Source organism: Pygocentrus nattereri, chromosome 13 (assembly GCF_015220715.1).
Source record: "Pygocentrus nattereri isolate fPygNat1 chromosome 13, fPygNat1.pri, whole genome shotgun sequence".
Taxonomy (NCBI): Eukaryota; Metazoa; Chordata; class Actinopteri; order Characiformes; family Serrasalmidae; genus Pygocentrus; species Pygocentrus nattereri.
In genome coordinates this window covers 17,817,764-17,838,355 of record NC_051223.1, presented here as the reverse complement: position 1 = coordinate 17,838,355, position 20,592 = coordinate 17,817,764, and the positions used below count along the sequence as shown (strand labels likewise).

At 41.5% G+C, this 20,592-nt stretch overlaps 1 protein-coding gene across 3 annotated transcripts in view; it reads left to right on the top strand.

Moving 5' to 3' along the window:
• The window catches only part of wu:fj29h11 (protein NO VEIN), a 97,073-nt gene that overhangs the window by 55,400 nt on the left and 21,081 nt on the right, over nt 1-20,592 (top strand). For all 3 annotated transcript variants that reach the window (XM_017686659.2, XM_017686661.2, XM_017686660.2), the window contains 5 exons: nt 613-807; nt 8,818-8,996; nt 10,514-10,700; nt 12,092-12,234; nt 18,800-18,984. In XM_017686659.2, coding sequence (XP_017542148.1) covers nt 613-807; nt 8,818-8,996; nt 10,514-10,700; nt 12,092-12,234; nt 18,800-18,984 — 889 coding nt within the window. The remainder of the gene's footprint in view (nt 1-612; nt 808-8,817; nt 8,997-10,513; nt 10,701-12,091; nt 12,235-18,799; nt 18,985-20,592) is intronic.

Sequence of the window (20,592 nt, the reverse complement as noted above, 5' to 3'; positions counted from 1 at the left end):
GTGCTAGCACTCTAATACCTAATGCTTCTCTTTTCTCCAAAATTACATGGGGAATATTATATAAATTAGATTTTTGCTATTGCCTTCAAAGCCCATAGTGAAAGCTTTAGGCTCAAAGCTGTTTCAAACAAGATAAAGGTCTGGGTTTGTCATTATTAGCAATTAGTAATTGCTAAATAGCTACAGTAAAAGGTCCAATAAAAGGCAATTGTAGGGTAAGGTATTCATCATGTTTTCCTATTTAAAAAGGTAGTCTGTGACAACCTAAAAACCTAATAGAAAGATTTTTTTTTGTCTTTGTTATATTTTGTTGCAACAACAGTATTGAGAAATCATGTTACTTATAGAGAAAAGTATGTAAAATGGCAAAAATGGACACTTTTTGTGTTGACCTTAAATGTTTAATGTTAAATTAGAGAAAGACAGCATGCTCATTTGCATGAAAAACATCTTGAAATGCTAGGTGTCAAACTTGACGGGCAGTGTATGTTTTTAATTTAAATGTACTCCCACAGTGTTGCATGAGTGATTAGTACAGGACTGTGACTCATGAGGGTTTTATTCATCCCTCACCATGCCTTCATTATTAGATCACTCTCTTTTCTTTTCCAGACTCTGGCCTGCAGAAACTGGCCAAGCTGCTGGCATGTAATTTCCGTGCTCTGGAGTTGGAGTATGGGGAGGTGGATGATCTGTTGCAGACCCTCAGAGATGTTCCTGTGGTCCCTCTGGCAGACGGTCGTGTGGTGGCACTCAGTGCAGAGGGTGTGTTCTTTCCTCTAAACGAGAAGAAGAAAACTTATACAGGTATGTTAAAACATATTCTCTAGGACACATTTTCACTCAGCTCAGGCTTCCTCATTTGCATCAGTAGTTCCTGCAGGGTGTGGAAGTCAGAAGGGCTGCTTTGTTTCCTATCTGGCTTTACTGTCTTCCTTTTGGTCAGACAGCCTCTGTCTAGCCTGTCTGCAGAGAGAGGACGCTTCCTCCTCATTTCGAGCACCTCTCCTGAATGAATGCAGTGAGTCACTGGGGGCACTAGTAGTGCAAAATACCACCTGCGTCATCGCTTTTACTGAATTGCAGGAGAACAGGGTTTTTTTTGTTTTGTTTTGTTTTTTTTCTTCAAATGGAACATAAGCCATGAATAAATCATGCATCTGCTCTTTGAAAGGTTAGTGCTACATATTTGTACATACTTCAACTTCAGCACCAATAGAACCGAGATTTTTGGATAAGCACAAGATGTGTAAGAATGTACAGTTGTGTCAACATGAATTAAATTTAACAGGAAATGTTATAGAAACCTTAACAACTAAATGTGCCATCAAACTGTAAAGTATTTAACTTTCAGTTTTTCAAAGAAATCTGTGTTTTTGCCTCAAAAGTTCAGTTTTGAACTTTTGGTCACATTTTCTCCTCACAATCCAAGTAACCCAAACACATTGATATGGGACCCTTGGGTAACGTGGGGAAGGAGAGCCGCAGAGGCAGGTGTGGAGTGTACTGTTTACTTAATAACATACAGTGGCCTCCACAATTATTGGCACCCCTCGTTAAAATGGGTTAAAAGCCTTAAAATAAATTACATTTTTATTTCAGAAGCATAATCTCACATTGAAAATTTTAGAAAAATGTAACCTTTAACTCGAGTGAATAAAAAATCCCTGACAAAGAAATCACTATCTTTCATAAAATCACCTGTTCCATAATTATTGGCACCCCTAAACAATTCCTAGAAAATAAATGTAATTGAAGCATTTCTGTCATTTCTACTGTAGTTTATAAAGTTGATCAGAGTATCAACCTTTAATTAGTAATTCATCACTTCCTGTTTCCCTGGGGTATAAATATGACGTGACACAGAGGCCTATTTCTCTTATCCACTCTTCAACATGGGAAAGACAAGAGAACACACCATTCAAGTAAGGCAGATGTGTGTCGACCTTCATAAGTCAGGCAATGGCTACAAGAAAATAGCCAGGTGCCTACACCTGCCCATATCTACAGTCAGAGGAATCATCAAGAAGTTTAAAACAACTGGAACAGTGGCAAACAAGCCTGGATGAGGACGCAAGTTTATCTTGCCACCACACACAGTGAGCAGGACAGTAAGAGATGTAAAAAGTTCTCCAAAGCTCACTGTTAGAGAAATGCATCAAAGAGTAGCATCTTGGGATCACAAAGTCTCCATAACAACCATCAGGCACTATCTACATGCCAACAAGCTGTTTGGGAGGCATGCATGAAAAAAGCCTTTTCTCACTTACAAGCATAAACCTAAACGTCTGGAGTACTCTAAGTGGTACTGGGACTTCAACTGGGACCGTGTGCTTTGGTCAGATGAGACCAAGATAGAGCTTTTTGGCAACAAACATTGTAAGTGGGTCTGGCGTTACACAAAAAATGAGTATGCGCAAAAGCACCTCATGCCCGCTGTGAAGTATGGGGGAGGATCGGTGATGGTGTGGGCCTGTTTCTCTTCAAAAGGCCCCAAGAACCTTGTTAGGGTGCATGGCATCATGAGCTCTTTAAAATACTAGGACATTTTAAATCAATATCTGGTGGCCTCTGCCTGTAAGCTGAAGATGGGTTGTCACTAGGTCTTTCAGCAAGATGATGTGAACATGTGGCCAAAAATGCACAAAAATGGTTCACCAGACACAAAATCAAGCTCCTCCAATGGCCATCTCAGTCCCCAGACCTCAACCCAAGTGAAAACCTGTGGGTTGAGTTGAAGAGGAGAGTGCATAGGAGAGGATCCAGGACTCTGGACGATTTAGAGAGATTGTGCAAAGAGGAATGGTCGAAGATCCCTCTCGCTGTATTCTCCCATCTTGTGAAATGGATGAAATGGGTGAAATTAATTATAGAAGATTGTGCTGTCTTTTAACAAGGGGTGCCAATGATTGTTGAGGGCGTTGTAAATTAAAGTAGTCAAACATGAGCTTTGTGCCTATCGCTCACAGCATACATAAAGACTGTCGTCTTCAGTCCCTTCAAAATTGACTTGCCTCTGTGCCTTATATATCTCCTCCTCAATCTTGGGACCGCCACTGAGTGAAAAAGAAGCGTATTAGTAGGCACAGAGACAACTACACACAGGTGGATGTCAAGACTAATCAGTCCCTTGTCTCACTGAAACCAACTCTCCACCTCATAGACAGCGCTCCACTAAAGCCCCGCTGGCATAGTTGAGTAATGTTGAGGTCTGGACACTGGGGTAGTCAGTCCATTGTTCTGGGAACACCAGCCACTTTTTTGTTTGATTTACAAATTTTCTTCTTTCTTTTTCTATTACTTCCTTTTTTAATGCGTTTTCTATGTAACGACTAGTAGGCTCATAGTGTTGAGTTGTCTTCTCACAGAGGATGGAGAGAAACACTTCAGATATTTTCAGATACGAAGCAGAAGAGGAGCTTTTTTTCCCTCATCTCTCTCAAAGATGAAAGCTTGAATTTTTTTTATAATTAGAATTTACAACCATTTGTCACTGTGTTTTGCACACCGTGAAATTAGACCTCTGCATTTAACATATCCGTGCAGTGAAACAACTGCATACATGTACACTAGTGAACACACACACACTATGGGCAGTGAGCACACTTGCTCGGAGCAGTGGGCATCCCTATCTATAGCTCCCGGGGAGCAATTGGGGGTTAGGTGCCTTGCTCAAGGGCACTTCAGTCATGGACTGTTAGCCACGGGGATCGAACCGACAACCTTCCAGTCAGTGGGCTGGTTCCCTAACCTCCAGCCCACAGCTGCCCCCCAAGCCCACGGCTGCCCCCAATACTGAAGTATTGCCCCAAAACAATACTGAAGTATTGTTTAGTGACAGTATTAGTACTTAATGGCTGTTTTTACCAGATATAAAAAAAAATGAAAACTAAGTTTTTGAAAAAGTCTAAGACTTTAAATTTGTTATGTATAGTTACTTTGTTAATAATGCCTCAACATGAAAAATTATTAATGCCACAAATTTTTGTTTGACTCTTTGACCCATTGGTAGTTTCACCCCTAACCCAGCTGCTGGCTCATTGTGTGTTGCTGTGACTGACTCTGTGACTGTAGCCCTCTCGTTTAAATATAGATTTAAAATGGCAAGTGTCATTGATGACTCACTTGATGGAAAGTTATTTTCAGCTACTTCAGGGCCACAAATTAGTGTATTTACTAAAATACAATGCAGCAGTCTACACTGGACATCGTTCTTGCAGGTGAATAATGAATAACGAGCAGCAAACTAACAAAAGCAACAGCAAAGTGGAAAGCTACAGTTCCAGTTACAGTTTGCTGAATGAGAGTAAGAGGAATGAAGGAGCTACAAAAACAGCAACATGAACAATGAGTATATAGTTACATTATAAATATCAAAGCTGCATATGTGTCAACCTAAAGGGATTTCTCTTGGTACAGGTGGTTTTATGAAAATGTAATTTATAATTTAATTAAATTAGATATGTAAAAGGCAAAATTAGATACCCAAGACAAACGGGTCATAGGTGATGGGGCAGACAAAGGGTGATCCAAAAACCCCATATGACAAATAACATCAGGACCCAGTTTCCCTCACCCAGATTAGGGTTACCGGAGCCTCACCCTGGAGCCAGGCCTGGGGGAGGGGCTCTTTGGTGAGCGCTTGGTGGCCAGCCTTTAACCATGGGTCCCGGCCGGGCTCAGCCCGAATGAGCTACATGGGACCACTCTCCTGTAGACCCACCTCCTGTGGGAGAGTCTGCTTATGGGGTCCAGTGCAATGTGGATCAGGTGGCGGCTGAAGGTGGGGGCCTTGGCGTTCCGATCCTCGGCTATTGAAACTGGCTCTCGGAACATGGAACGTGACCTCTCTGGCAGGGAAAGAGCCCAAGCTAGTGTATGAGGCTGAGAGATACCAACTAGATATAGTTGGGCTCACCTCGACACATGGCAGGGGTTCTGGAACAGACTCTCTCGAGAGGGGTTGGACTTTATTCCATTCTGGAGTTGTCCAGGGTGAGAGGCGTCGGGTAGGAGTGGGCTTACTCATACCTCCCTGGCTCTGTGCCGGTATGTTGGGGTTTTCTCCAGTGGATGAGAGGGTTATTTCCCTGTGCCTTCGGGTCGGGGAAAAGGCTCCGACTGTTGTCTGTGCTTATGCACTGAATGGCAGTTTGGAGTACCCGGCCTTCTTGGAGACCCTGGAGGGGTACTGGAACATGCCCCTGTGGGGACTCCATTGTATTGCTAGGTGACTTCAATGCTCACGTGGGCAATGACAGTGAGACCTAGAAGGGCGTGATTGGGAGGAACAGCCTCTCCGATCTGAACCTGAGTGGTGTTTTGTTATTGGATTTCTGTGCTCGCCACAGTCTGTCCATAGCAAACACCATGTTCGAACACAAAGGTGTGCATAGGTGCACATGGCATCAGGACACCTTAGGCGCAGTTCGTTGATCGACTTCATAGTTGTGTCATCAGATTTGTGACCATGTGTTTTGGGAACCTGGGTGAAGAGAGGATCGGAACTGTCAACTGATCACCTCCTAGTGGTGAGTTGGATCAGATGGGGGGGTGAAAATACTGGACAGACCTGGCGGTCCCAAACGAATTGTGACGGTTTGTTGGGAATGTCTGGCAGAGGAACCTACCATAAAGATCTCCAACTCCCACATCTCACAAAGCTTCGACTGCATACTGAGGGAGGCTGGTGACATCGAGTCCGAGTGGGCCCTGTTCTGTGCCTCCATTGTCGATGCAGCACATCAGAGTTGTGGCTGCAAGGTTGTAGGTGCCTGTTTTGGCGGCAATCCCTGAACCCGTTAGTGGACACCTCGGGTAAAGGAAGTCGTCAAGCTGAAGAAAGAGTCCTATCGGGCCTGGTTGGCTTGTGGGACTCTGGAGGCAAAAGGGCCAAACGGGTCGCGGCTTCCGCGGTTGCTGAGGCAAAAACTCGGGTGTGGGAGGAGTTTGGTGAGGTCATAGAGAAAGACTATCGACAGGCACCGAGAAGGTTCTGGCAAACCGTCAGGTGCCTCAGGAGAAGAAAGCGGTTCCCGTCCAACACTGTATACAGTGGGGCTGGGGGGCTGCTGACTTCAACTGGGGACATCATTGGACGGTGGAAGGAATACTTCATGGATCTTCGCAATCCCACCACCGATCCTTCCCTAGAGGAGGCAGAGCTTGGAGATCCGAGCGAGGGTCCGTCCATCATTCAGGCTGAGGTAGCCAAGGTGGTTGGAAAACTCCTTGGTGGGAGAGCACCTGGGGTGGATGAGGTCCACCCGTAATTCCTGAGGGCTCTGGATGTTGTAGGGCTGTCTTGGCTGACACGCCTCTGCAACATTGCATGGACATCTGGGGCGGTCCCCCTGGAATGGCAGACCGGGGTGGTGGTCCCTCTTTTTAAGAAAGGGGACCGGAGGGTGTGTTCCAACTATCGGGGGATCACACTTCTTAGCCTGCCTGGAGAAGAGAGTCCGACTGATAGTCGAATCTCAGCTACAAGAGGAACAATGCGGGTTTTGCAGAAACACTGGACCAGCTTTTTATCCTCACCAGGGTCCTGGAGGGTGTGTGGGAGTTCGCCCAACCAGTCTCCATGTGTTTTGTGGATTTGGAGAAGGCATTCGACTGCGTCCCTCGGGGGATCCTGTGGGGAGTGCTCCAGGAGTACGGGGTGAGGGACTTGTTGTTACGGTCCATTCAATCCCTGTACAAACGGAGCAGGAGCTCATTCGTATAGCCAGCAGTAAGTCAGATTGCTTTCCAGTCAGGGTTGGACTCTGCCAGGGCTGTCTGTTTTCACTGATTCTGTTCATAACTTTTATGGACAGAATTTCTCGGAACAGCCAAGCAGCGGAGGGTGTCCAGTATGGTGGTCTCAGGATTTCACATCTGCTTTTTGCGGATGATGTGGTCCTGTTGGCATCATCAGGCCGGGACCTCTGGCTCTCTCTGGACCAGGAGTGAATTCTTGCCCCAAGTGGAAGAGTTTAAATTTTTGGGATTTTGTTCACGAGTGAAGGAAGGATGGAGCGAGATTTTGACAGGTGGATTGGTGCGGCATCTGCAGTAACAAGCAGCCAAAATGAGCTTTCTCCACATGGTCGCCAGGCTCTCCCTTCTCTCCCCCACGTTGAGAATAGCCAGTTGAGGTGGTTTGGGCATCTGGTAAGGATGCCCTCTGGACGCCTCCCTAGGGAGGTGTTCCAGACATGTCAGACGGGGAGGAGACCCTGGGGAAGACCCAGGACACATTGGAGGGATTATATTTCCCGACTGTCTTTGGGAATGCCTCTGTATCCCTCCGGTGAGCTGGAGGAGGTGGCGGGGGAGAGGTAGGCCTGGGCCTCTTTGCTTAGGCTGCTGCCCCCACGACCCGGACTCGGATAAGCGGTTGAGGATGGATGGATGGATAGATGGATGGATAGATACATAAAATTCATAATATACATGTATGCACATACTGAAGTTATAAAGTACCCATATACAGTGTATCGTTGTTGTCCAAAGAAAAACAAGTATCTCCAAAATAGTAACTTTACAGGAGAGGCCAAAATGTTCTTTACTTTCAATGTAAGTTAATGTAAAAAGTTTTTATTCCAAGCATTTTTGGACCATTTCTGTTGGTCCAATCATCATGATACACGTTTGTCAGTGGACAGCAATGATATATGGCATGTCTGTTATGCAGAAGAGAGGAAAGATTGCTCACGTTTACTCGATACTTATGGACCTGCTTGCAGAACATGAGTTTGGTTCTCAAAGCTGTGAAAAAAGCCACGAGACAGTTCCACGTGCTGGTGGAAAAAACCAAAGTAGGTTCTATAGAAGAGCACTAGTCCTGCGTGTTGGGAGAAGCTGAGGAGCTTGGTTTGAAGCGGGGGTTGGATGAATTAAACATCAGCGTTAGGGTCTAAAGAGATCAGACAAGCGCCAGAGGAAGTGGGTCATAGTCACTCATGTGCACTAAAAAACATGCACGCTCACTAGAGATTGGAGTGGTCATTGGTATACATAGATTTGCAAGCTTGTAATAGTATTTGCCAGGCATTTAAAAAAAACAGTCATTGTTTAAAAAAAAATGAAACAAATCATGTATAATACTGTAATTTTAAATACATTCTAGACCTGAGATGTTGGGACCCAAGCAGCTAATATTTCCTCTCACAATAAGTGCAGTGAAATCTTCATGACTTAAATTTTAAGACATCCCATATATAAAGTTTATGAATAATTTTAAATTATTTTTTTTTAATTAGGTGATGCACATGTTATAAAGAACTAATGCAGTTAAATAGCATGAATAAATAAACAGGGCAGCAGTGGCCTGTCACTTGCAAAATAGTGATCCCACATTCATCTATACTTTCAAAGCTCAGATCTTGCCGGTTACTTATCTTACCTGTTGTAATTACTTCTCAATGATTTGTCAACCAGTTGTACACCCTTTATAAGGTTAGTCTTATTGTAAAGTGCTACCTTTTTCTTTTTTCAGTACTATTCTAAAATATCAGCTGCCCTGTGCATCGTGTGAACATTTCATGATGAGTAGGCCAATAAAAATTGGCAAAATGACTTGCAATTAACATGCCTCAAAGTTAAGAATATTTATTTCTTCTTCTATAAAGTTTCTATTTTGGAGGTACAAGATTTGATTACAACAGTGATATAGAAATATTTAACAAAAAGAAGAAAAATTTGAACAGTGTAAGTTGTACCTCATTCAAGAGATTTGTAAGCTGTTCAAAAATACAAATATTAACATAGACAAAATGGATAAAATTCTCATGTCAACACTCACACCTTTCTATTTGCTCTGACCCACTGCAGGTCTAGGAGCTCTATATAAAGACTTGAGCATTGTGGAGCCGCGGCTGCTGTCTTGTCTGGACGAGCTGGGGAACTCACAGGTGCGGGAGCTGCTCCGTAGACTGCAGGTGCATGAGCTGGAGCCGCAGCAGGTGCTGCAGCAGCACATCTACCCTGCCCTGAAGAGCACAGCCTGGAAGGTAGAGCACGTCCTAGACATTCTGTAGTTGTTTTCATGTTGAAGGATGCTGCAGAAGCAGAAAATATGGTTCTGATTCTCGTCCTGAATAATTTTCAGAAAATGCTGAGTTGGACTGTCAGTGGTTCCATACTTTTATTACTCAGTCTTGTAACTACATCCCTCGGCATGTTAGTTTCATAGTTGTTTATAAACTGCTCATTATATGTTTGCCACAATGCTACATTCTTTTCCTTTTGCTCACATGTTATACTTGGAATAATGATTATATCAAAAAAATAATACATTTTTTGTAGTCTGATCATTTAAAGGGCTCCCTCATGCGATTTTCCAGACATTCTTGACATGGACACTTAATCTACAGTTATTATTAAAATAGTATAAATATATTTATTGATAGTTATTCATTTACCTAAATAATAAGGCTTTTTTAAGGCTTTTGCTGATAAAATGTGTTGTAGTTTAGGCTGCAGCTTTAAAAAGGTGAAGCTTGCAAATACTAAGTAAACAAACCAATATCAACACTCTTAAAAAGATGTGCCGAAAAGTGATGCCATATAGGAACCACATGTTTATCTTTAAGAGCCTTTCAGTGGATGGTCCTTTAAAGAGCCATTTTTGAAAATGAGATGTGTGAGTGTGAAGAACCATTTAAAAAGTTTTAGGAACCTAGGAAGGGTTTTAGGAAGAACTGTTATATTGGTATAGAAACCTTACATTATGAGAAGGTTCTTTAGACTCACAAATCTCTTTTCAGAGTCTCTTTAGGGAACCAAAAGTGCTCTTTCTATGGCATCACACACAGAACCCATTGTGGCACCTTTATTTTTAATAGAGACGTAAAGAACAAGTACTCAAGTTTTTATATGATTTTGGCCAAAGACTTACAAATAATAATTACAGCTTATTATTTCTGCACTCTGTACCAAAACATAAATAAATCAAATAATTAAGTGAACAATTTAAACATTGCCTTATTCAACATGTTTTGAGAAAATACAGGATAGTCTAAGATTCATAACACTGTGTTTCAAACAAATAGAAAATAGGTCATGTGTTATGTCGATGCATAGGGTCACATAAGCAAAATAAGCAAAAGTTTGGGCTTTTCAAATAGTGAAAATAAACACATCCTCTACAGAGAACACCCTTCTGCGCATTTTAATGGACAATTACTATGCACAGACATAAAATGTGGTCTGTGCCAAGATTATCACACATTTTATATTTTATGTTTTATTTTTTCCAAAAAAACTAGAAATTTCATGCCAAATAGAAATTTCAATGCCAGAGCAATGCCATATTTGAATGTCTTCACTGTAGAAGATGTCAACTTATTTTCACTCAGAAAATCAAGAATAGGATTAATAACTGAACACTAAACCTACAGTTATAGGGGTTAAATTTTATTCACCCTCACAAGTCAGGATGCAGTTGTAAAGTTGCAGTACATTACATTAACATCATCTGGCCTTACAGCTATCTGAATTCCTGCTGCGCAATTCTCTCCCTCTACAGGCAAAGTCAAAGGACATCACTGTCAGCTACCTGGTGTTTATAAAACAGCACTCCCAAGAGCAGGAGTACAGGGCACTGAGGGCCGCCATCCCTGTCCTGACCAACAAGGGCTTCCTCTGCCCTTCCCACAGCAAAGTCCAGTTCTCTAAAGAGTATGACAACATCGACCTGCCCACCAAACTTCCTGGTAAACACCCTCCTTTTGATCCAGTGCTTGCATGTGAAACAAAGAAACTCCTACTCAGTTACATATGATCCTCTGCATGATGGAACTGACTGTGACTATATCCACAACCATCAATATATAAATAGCAACATAAATTGTCCTGCACTCTGATTCACTGTTCACCTCTCCCTCTATTACGTACTACTTGTCTCTGGACGAACCTCTTTAGTTATGTCTGGCTACAGTGTGGGTGGGTCCATCTCGTTGGGAAAAAATAAACATGACAAGAGCTTTTTAGAACCAGGGTTGAGTCTTTACCAAGAGAACTGCTGGCCTGAAATAGCGGCAGCTCTTGAGCCCAGGGCAAATCCGGAATGAGTAAGCAGTGCTTGTGGCCTTTATGCGCTGTCTGCATTCATCCTGTCCCACATAATTGATTACTGATGGTCTTCTTATTGGACCTAAATGTTTGGGGGGGTGGCCCCTTCATCAGAGCACACGCATTTCCCCTTGTAGGAGCCTAACAAAGGCATGAAATTATGGGGGGCACTTAGAGTTATGTAATAACTGCATGTGTATGTGGGATGGAAAATGTGTTAGCATGCTTGACCTAGCGCACTAGCCCTGGCCTGGCTGGTACTGGCCGTTGTGCTCCTCTTGTCCACCTGTCTTTTTTCTGCTTCTTTTTTTCCACCATTTTTGTCATAGTCCTGCTCATAAGTGAAATATTGTTGCGTGGTTGTATTGTTTTGCAGCAGTACAGTGACTCAAAACATACTGGTAAAGTCACTGTGGAGTTTATTAGGGCCAAAAAATTGTAATGTTCTTGCCTGAAAAGTAAATTCCACTTAGAGGTGGACAATATGACAATGTATTACAGTACGTCAGGATATTTTCACAATAAACAGTATGTTACAACATTTATTTTTCCTGACATCTAATACATTGAAACAGATAAAGTAGTGCACATATTAAAAAAATACTATCAAAATGAGTCCAGTGATTTGTGTGCAGCGTTCCACATACTGTGCTGCAATATGTCCAGTTAAACAGGACCAATAATACTCTCTTTGTGATTAAACATGTGGTTAGTACAGATGGCATCCATAATCAAGCAGCATAATTGTAACTATTTCATCTAGTAACATCTGTGAAGTAGCTTTTAAAAGCATTCACAGCATTGTGATTGGTTAGAGGGCTCATTTGCATATTGCACCCTACTGTGATATCAGTATTGCAAAATATGATACAGTGATTACAATTAAACAGTCAACAGCTCTTGTTTGTGCTAAAAGAAAAGTACGCTGTGCTGCATTTGAATCCTGATTACCTTATACTAATGCTGCTAATCAAAATGCTACAAAGCACAGAACCTTTTCTTAATTTCTGTTATGTTCCTCTGTCTCGTCCAGGAGTGGACTGGGTGCTGCTGGACCCATGCTACCTGCGGTCTGATGGCGACGTGTCTGGTTGGAGGGAGCTGTTTAGTGAACTGGGGGTGAGGGACCTGCTCATCTTCAGGAAGGAGCGACGCACTCTCACGAGCACAGAGCTGGTAAGAGAATGCTGCGGCTCGCAGAGGCAGTTTGTCCTGAATGTGTGTGTGAGTGTGAGAGCAGGGCTGGTCAGGCAGATCCTCGCGTGTCAGTAAGAGTTCTGAATGGGCCAAAGCCTAATGAAGCATTCCAGCATTCACTTTTGTCTCTCTGACACTTTACTGCTCTGAGAGCAAATGAGTGAGGAGGGGGGGGGTGAAGACCCCTCTTTAGAGGACAGTGTGTGAACACTAATCACGTCAGTGACCGTGACCAATCAGGGCATTTCCTGCCTTAGCCATTAACCCTTAGAAGTGTAGAGTTATTATTGTATTTTTTCTTTTTCTTTTTTTGTGTTATTGCAACCCAGTCCAGTATACCTTGGCCATACCTCCACCACCTCACCTTTCTTTTTTACCCTCATCATTTTTTAGATGAAACTGATTACAAAACAGTTTGAATGGTAAAGCAAAAAGCTGTATATCAGGTATTACACAATGGAATTACTATTGGGAACTGGATTTGGGAACATCATTGTGGCCATGATGGGAAAAATTGTCAAATTTAATATATTTTATGCATTATTTTGTGACAGGAGAATAGTCATTAGCTTTCAATACATTGTAGAAAGTGCAGCCAGGTGTCCTTAAATCATTTAGTATTATTTTCAAATTTGACTTTCTAGACCTGAGTAATGTGTAAAGTATTTAATCCTGTGCTTTATGTTGATTTAGGTTCTGTCTTTCTACTTCAATAATATAACATAATGGCAATGGTGAGTGATATTAAAGGGCTGGTGTCATGGAAAACTGATTTTCTAATTTATTTTTATGGTAGTTAAAGACTCTAAATGTACTGTTCACTCTTTAGTTCATACAGTCCATATATGGAAACCAAGCTGCAAAACCAGATATTATAAGGAGTGTTTTAGCCCAGACTGTTTTTTTTAATTAGGCACAGTACAGCACAGCCAACAGAGTTGCTTTACATATATCGGTCTTAGAGGTACAGTCACTAAACAGTCTGTTGAATTCTAAGGGATAGACAGAGGTTGGAAAATTGTCATATAAAAATGAATTATGACTATTTTAGGTAAAGCTTCTCAAACTTTAAACATATGAAAGACATATGGGATATTTACATTTACAGCATTTAGCAGACACTCTTATCCAAAGCGACTTACAAGAAGTGCTTTGTCAATCTAGAGAAAGTATCTTTGCTAGTTACCAATAGCTTAGAGAAAAAGACAGTCCTGAGCTCAGATACTGCTAGAAACAAATGTCACTGCAGACACCAAGAGAAAAAGAAACAGAGTTGAACGCAGAACTCTGTGCCATTCAATGCAATACAATAACAGTAAGATACAATACAATAAACTACAATACAATAAACTATAATACAGAGTGCAGTACAATAAAATAAGTGCAGCTTATAATTCAATGCTCATTTAAGTGCTGTGTAAAGAGATGAGTCTTCAGTCTACGTTTGAAGACAGCAAGAGACTCAGTGGGAGTTCATTCCACCACCTGGGTGCCAGTACAGAGAACATTCTCAACGCTTGTCTTCCGTGCACCTTGAAGGATGGCGGGTCAAGCCGAGCTGTACTCGAAGCTCGAAGGGCTCGTGGTACAGTTCGAGATTTCACCATTGCCATCAAGTAGGTAGGGGCTGGTCCATTTTTGGCTTTGTAGGCAAGCATTATGCCTGAGCATATGGGAAAGGATATGGGCTTTTTAATACAAATGTTATTGGCATTTCACTTTATGTATGTGTGTGTGTTTGTGTGTGTGTGTGTGTTTGTGTGTTTGTGTGTATATATATATATATATATATATATATATATATACACAAATAAGGGTTGAGATATATATATATATATATATATATATATATATATATATATATATATATATATATATATAAATATATATATATAATCAACCCTTATTTGGTCTCGGAGAATGTTGAGGGTGCCCCTCATTTACAATGTTGCCAAGTTAATACAGAGTAAGGGATTGATAATGTATAAGAATACATCAAATGATAAAAGTAAATTTAATAAATGAAGACTCAGATCAGGTAAGTATAAAAAGTGAAACATTAATAGTAATAAAAATACATAAAATATAATAAAAGATGTAAAGGTTAATTAAATCAATTCAAAATAAAGCAAGCGGAAGATAAGATTAAAAATACTAATAAACAAATTTATTAAAATGACAAGTTAATAAAACAATAATAGTTAAAATAAGAATGAGTAAGAATATGAATAATAGTATATAAAATAGCAAATAAATAATAAAATAATGAAAATAACATAAAAATGGTAAAAAATCAGGTAAAACAGTTGCAGGCAGAGTGGAGGTGGTTAGAGAGTAGAGGTTTAAATGACCTAGTGACACCAAGTTCCAGTTCACTGGTTCTCTGTAACTAAAAGCAGATTTTCCCAGTTCAGTAAAAATCCTTTGTACCTGGCATGTGATCCAGCCTCTGGATCAAGTCTGATAAATAGCATTATTTACAGATAATCACCAGTGTGTTTCCCGCTGTGTAGGTAGTGAGGGCCAGCCAACTTTTTCATACAGTCTGCAGTGATGAGTATTATAAGGGTCTCCAGTGATGACCCTCAGTGCCAAGTGATAGACTGAGTCCAGTGGTTTGAGGGAGCTGGCAGATGCGTGTTTGTAAATCACATCACTGCAATACGTGACAGATAGTAAGGTTGCGTCAACAATTCTTTTTCTAGCATACATGGCGAAACAGGATTTATTTCTATATGGATAACCAAGCTTCTGCCTACATTTGCTAACCACTTTATAAATATGGGGATTATCATCCAGCCATAGGCCAAGGTATTTATACTGTGTCACTTTCTTGATGTTGGATCCTGTCAGGGTAGTGATATTTACAGAATTAAAATCTGTATTAGTTGATCTGGAAAATAGCATGAACTTAGTTTTCTTACCATTTAAAACCAGTTTGTGTTTATGCAAAGCAACCTGTAGAGCTTTAAATGAGCATTGCAGTTTTCTTATTACAGCATAAACAGAGTCAGCTGAACAGTATAAAACCATGTCATCTGCATGCAGGTGTACTTTGCAGTCTGAGGCAGAGGCAGCAAGTTCAATAACATATATATTGAATAAAACTGGGCCCAAATTTGAACCTTGTGGTACTCCTTTGGATATACTCAAGAAATCTGATTTGTAATTACTTAGTGCTATGCATTATTATCTGTCTGAAAGGTAATTTTGGGTCCATTTTAGTCCATGTGTATCAAAGCCAATCTTATGTAAGTTCCTTAGAAGAGGAGTGTGATCAACTGTATCAAACGCTTTTGATAAATCAATAAAAATGGCAGCACAATGCTGTCAATGGCCATGTAGAGATCATTTAAAACTGGTGTGGTACCAGAGATGGTGCTGTGTCATTCTGTAAAGCAATACTGATAGTTAATCAGGACAGAATTTTCATGTACACTGCTCAAAAAAATAAAGGGAACACTTAAACAACACAATATAACTCCAAGTAAATCAAACTTCTGTGAAATCAAACTGTCCACTTAGGAAGCAACACTGATTGACAATCAATTTCACAGCTGTTGTGCAAATGGAACAGACAACAGGTGGAAATTATTGGCAATTAGCAAGACGCACTCAATAAAGGAGTGGTTCTGCAGGTGGGGACCACAGACCACTTCTCAGTACCTTTCCGCTTTCTGGCTGATGTTTTGGTCACTTTTGAATGTTGGTGGTGCTTTCACACTCGTGGTAGCATGAGACGGACTCTACAACCCACACAAGTGGCTCAGGTAGTGCAGCTCATCCAGGATGGCACATCAATGCGAGCTGTGGCAAGAAGGTTTGCTGTGTCTGTCAGTGTAGTGTCCAGACACAGGAGGTGCTACCAGGAGACAGGCCAGTACACCAGGAGATGTGGAGGAGGCCGTAGGAGGGCAACAATCCAGCAGCAGGACCGCTACCTCCACCTTTGTGCAAGGAGGTACAGGAGGAGCACTGCCAGAGCCCTGCAAAATGACCTCCAGCAGGCCACAAATGTGCATGTGTCTGCACTAACGGTTAGAAACCGACTCCATGAGGATGGTATGAGGGCCCAACGTCCACAGATGGGGGTTGTGCTCACAGCCCAACACCGTGCAGGACGCTTGGCATTTGCCAGAGAACACCAGGATTGGCAAATTCGCCACTGGCGCCCTGTGCTCTTCACAGATGAAAGCAGGTTCACACTGAGCACATGTGACAGACATGACAGAGTCTGGAGACGCCGTGGAGAGCGATCTGCTGCCTGCAACATCCTTCAGCATGACCAATTTGGCAGTGGGTCAGTAATGGTGTGGGGTGGCATTTCTTTGGAGGGCCGCACAGCCCTCCATGTGCTCGCCAGAGGTAGCCTGACTGCCACTAGGTACCAAGATGAGATCCTCAGACCCCTTGTGGGACCATATGCTGGTGCAGTTGGCCCTGGGTTCCTCCTAATGCTGGACAATGCTAGACCTCATGTGGCTGGAGTGTGTCAGCAGTTCCTGCAAGATGAAGGCATTGAAGCTATGGACTGGCCCGGCCGTTCCCCAGACCTGAATCCGATTGAGCACATCTGGGACATCATGTCTCGCTCCATCCACCAGCGCCAGGTTGCACCACAGAATGTCCAGGATTTGGCGGATGCTTTAGTCCAGGTCTGGGAGGAGATCCCTCAGGAGACCATCCACCACCTCATCAGGAGCATGCCCAGGCGTTTTAGGGAGGTCATACAGGCACATGGAAGCCACACACAATACTGAGCCTCATTTTGACTTGTTTTAAGGACATCACATCAAAGTTGGATCAGCCTGTAGTGTGTTTTGTGTGTGACTCCAAATCCAGGTCTCCATTGGTTAATAAATATGATTTCCATTGATGATTTTTTGTGTGATTTTGTTGTCAGCACATTCAACTTTGTACAGAACAAAGTATTCAATGAGAATATTTCATTCATTCAGATCTAGGATGTGTTATTTGAGTGTTCCCTTTATTTTTTTGAGCAGTGTATATATAATTCATTAATATTCTATACATTTTTTTAATTCAAATATTAACACTTTTCTCTGCAAATAAACACATACTACACAAATAAATAGATTTTGAAAATGTATCTTGGGTGCCAAAGGCTTTTGCACAGTACTGTACAGTGGTAACTGTTCAAATATTCACAGTATCTCCTCTTCTACATGTGAAGACATTAGAATCTACCCTTCTGAGCACAATTTCTATTCTTGTTCCAGTGTGCTACAAGTGAGATGAAATAAAACACATGAAGAGACATTTCAGAATCTGTATATCATGGAGGACCTAAAAGGATTAAAAGCAATTTTCTTCATTTAAAAGGCTGTAATAACATTTACAGTGATGGCGTCCAGCGGCCTTAGTGTTAAACTTGCTCACATAAATACTTGAAATGTGAAATGTATGGCCATGAGTCATTTTGCCCAAGTAAACCACCAAAGGACAGCACACACAGTTCTGAGCAAGTGCAGCCAGAACAGTGACTAGTTAAACTGAGAGCACTGCCAATCCAGGGCTCAAATACAGCATTAACTGTGTCAGACAGTGACCGCACACGTAATCCAGTTGGTCATTACTGCCCACTGTGTGCAGCTCATTTAGTTTCAGTGTGCATTTTGTGTTACCAAATGAATGACCTAGTGTTCCAAAGCCAGCAGTTGTGTTCATGGTCTGTTATGGTTTCAGTCTGAAGGAGACAAAAGGGTAGAAATGCTGGCTGAAATGATATTTTTCAGATATGCTGGAATTGTTGTACATGTTGGTTTTGACCCACATTCCTGTGGTGTATTTATCAGGCTGCTTTTGCCTGTTAGAAGAGCTTTGAGAGATGCTGTATTCTGCACTCCTCTTTAATGCTACTCAGCACACAATCATTGCTTGCAGTGAGGAGCTCATACAGTGCAGTAGATGGATTTAAGACTGCTTTTGCACCTTAATCCCACTGCTACCGATTCCCTATCATGCTTTATCCCAAAACCATGGCTTTGGATTTAACTTGAGCTGCAGTCTAGTAATCATTGCTAATAGTGTATTTTATAGCATTTTGCTATTCTTTAGACTCTGGAGTGAAGCTGAAGCAATACTGGGTCAGCATTAACTCTCAGTTGTAATGGGAACAACAAAAGAAAGTGCTAGATAAAGATAATAGAAAAATAGAGAAGCCACTCCAGGCCAGTGTTACAAATCTATCCTGAAATATCACACATTCTCATTGTGTGTTGTCAGCTGTGTAGTTATTCCTGTCAGGTAGTGTTCAGTTAGAGTGATTTGATATGAAATGCTCCGTTTTAGGGAGACATACCCTGCATTCATTGATGGAAAGGTACATGCAGGTATTTACTAATATTTTCCAAAATAAACACTGCATATAAGCAATGTTTGTATAGGTTCACTGGTGGTTTTTGTAGGAGTTAACGGGTTAAATGATACACCAGGTTCTCTAATGATTGTTCCTTTGCCAATTTCTATTTATCATTTTACATTATCCTCTCTCTCTCTCCCTCTCTCTCTCTCTGTCTCTCAGTCTTCTAGCCCGTGGGCTGCGGAAGGCAAGCTTTGGCCTAAGCCTGCAGATGGAGTTTATGTCATTGAGGATCAGCAGTGTGAGGAGTTCCACTCTCTTGCCACGGCAGTTCAGCTACCCACCCACATCAAACTCCAGCAGAGGCAAACTCTGATCAACCTCCTGGAGCGCAACTGGGACACTGGGTAAAATCCACATTCTCTTGCAAAGCATCGCCCTGTTCACTGTTGTTCACCTCAGATCTGTTGAAAAGAGCTCTTCATCTTTATTCCAATGCTGTCCTTTCATTGAGGCCACAGTCCCCTGTCACGGTTAAAACCTTGTTAACTGCTGCTTTAAGAAACCAGTCCTTATTTATTGATCTATTTATTTCATGCAAACCATAGCTAAACAGCAGTACTCCCACAGGTGAACATAACTGAACTTGGAAAAATGTTAGGTGATGTGCTGTCCTACATTAATACTTTGCCTAAGATAGATTAAATTGTTCTAGAAATAAAGCTGCATAGTGAATGCTCTCAGTGTGGCAGGCAATTACAGTGCCTGTACAAAAACGTGCATATGTTAAGGATATTTGCAGACCACAGTGTCTGGACCTCGTCGACATGTATATAGATATTTTTAAAAGCATTGTTTTTCCGACCAATTTCCGCTTTTTTCCGACCATATTTCCGACCTCTTTGTCCACACCTGCAGTGTTTTTGAAAATCTCTATGTCCACACAAAAATGCAAAACTGAATCAAAAACTCCATAAAATATGACGTCTTTCACCTCGAGAAGTACGTGTTGAGCATACTGTGAAAAATGTAGAGGCTGCTGCAAAACAGAAACAAAGGTTTTCTTGACCATGTGACTACCTCTTGCCATTGGGTTTTTTATGCTGCCATAGCTGCACCACCATATCTGAAATGTCCACGCAGTCTTGATCAGACAGAGCAGCCAAGTTTCTCTTTCTTTTCACCCCATTTGAATTATGGAGTTAGTATTTATTTTGAATCGGACTTTGGTTAATCAAGTCATATATCTTTAGAATCATTGAGATATTTTTAGTATTTGCTCTCACATTGACAGCTATGAGAACAGAACAAAACAGAACAGTACATTGTGACGCCTCCACTTTGTGGTTAAATGAAAAAGGAAAGCCAGATTCAATTATAAACATGTCAGCATGTAGAAGCATCAGTCATTTTTTAGACAGAGCTCTGCTTGCTCAGTGAAAACACCCACATATATGCACAAGTTATAATTCAGCATTTTCAAAAAGATGTGTTTTGCCCATCCACACCAAATCTCTTCACTCTGCAGAGCATTTTCAGAAACATCCTTTGTCAGTTATCAAAAATTCAGTTTTCAGGCCAAAACACACACAAAAAAAGTTTTCAGAGATATCCATATATGTATGGGTGACACGTTAGACTAGACGCCAGACAAAACAGCGCCAGATCATTAGAAAAACATGGGTAAAAGCATGTCTTAGCTCTCATATATCAGGAAAAATGAGCCTTATGCTGCATTCATTATAGTTGTTCCTTGTCTCATAGCGGTGCCTGACTGACAGCAGCATGTAGCATTGTAAACATTGATAGCCTGACTGCGTCACTTCCGAAAATGGATGATTTTCAGAGGAGATCTTTAGCAGTGTAGAGTGTTTATTTAAGGTGGAAAAGGGCAGGAGGATGCGCTGTAGTCTTATTTTTTTTGTTGTGTAATACTGGGTTCATCTGTAATTCACCAGTGTGATGTTTAGCATTCATGGCTCTCAAAAAAATAAACATCCAGTTTATTTCATTGT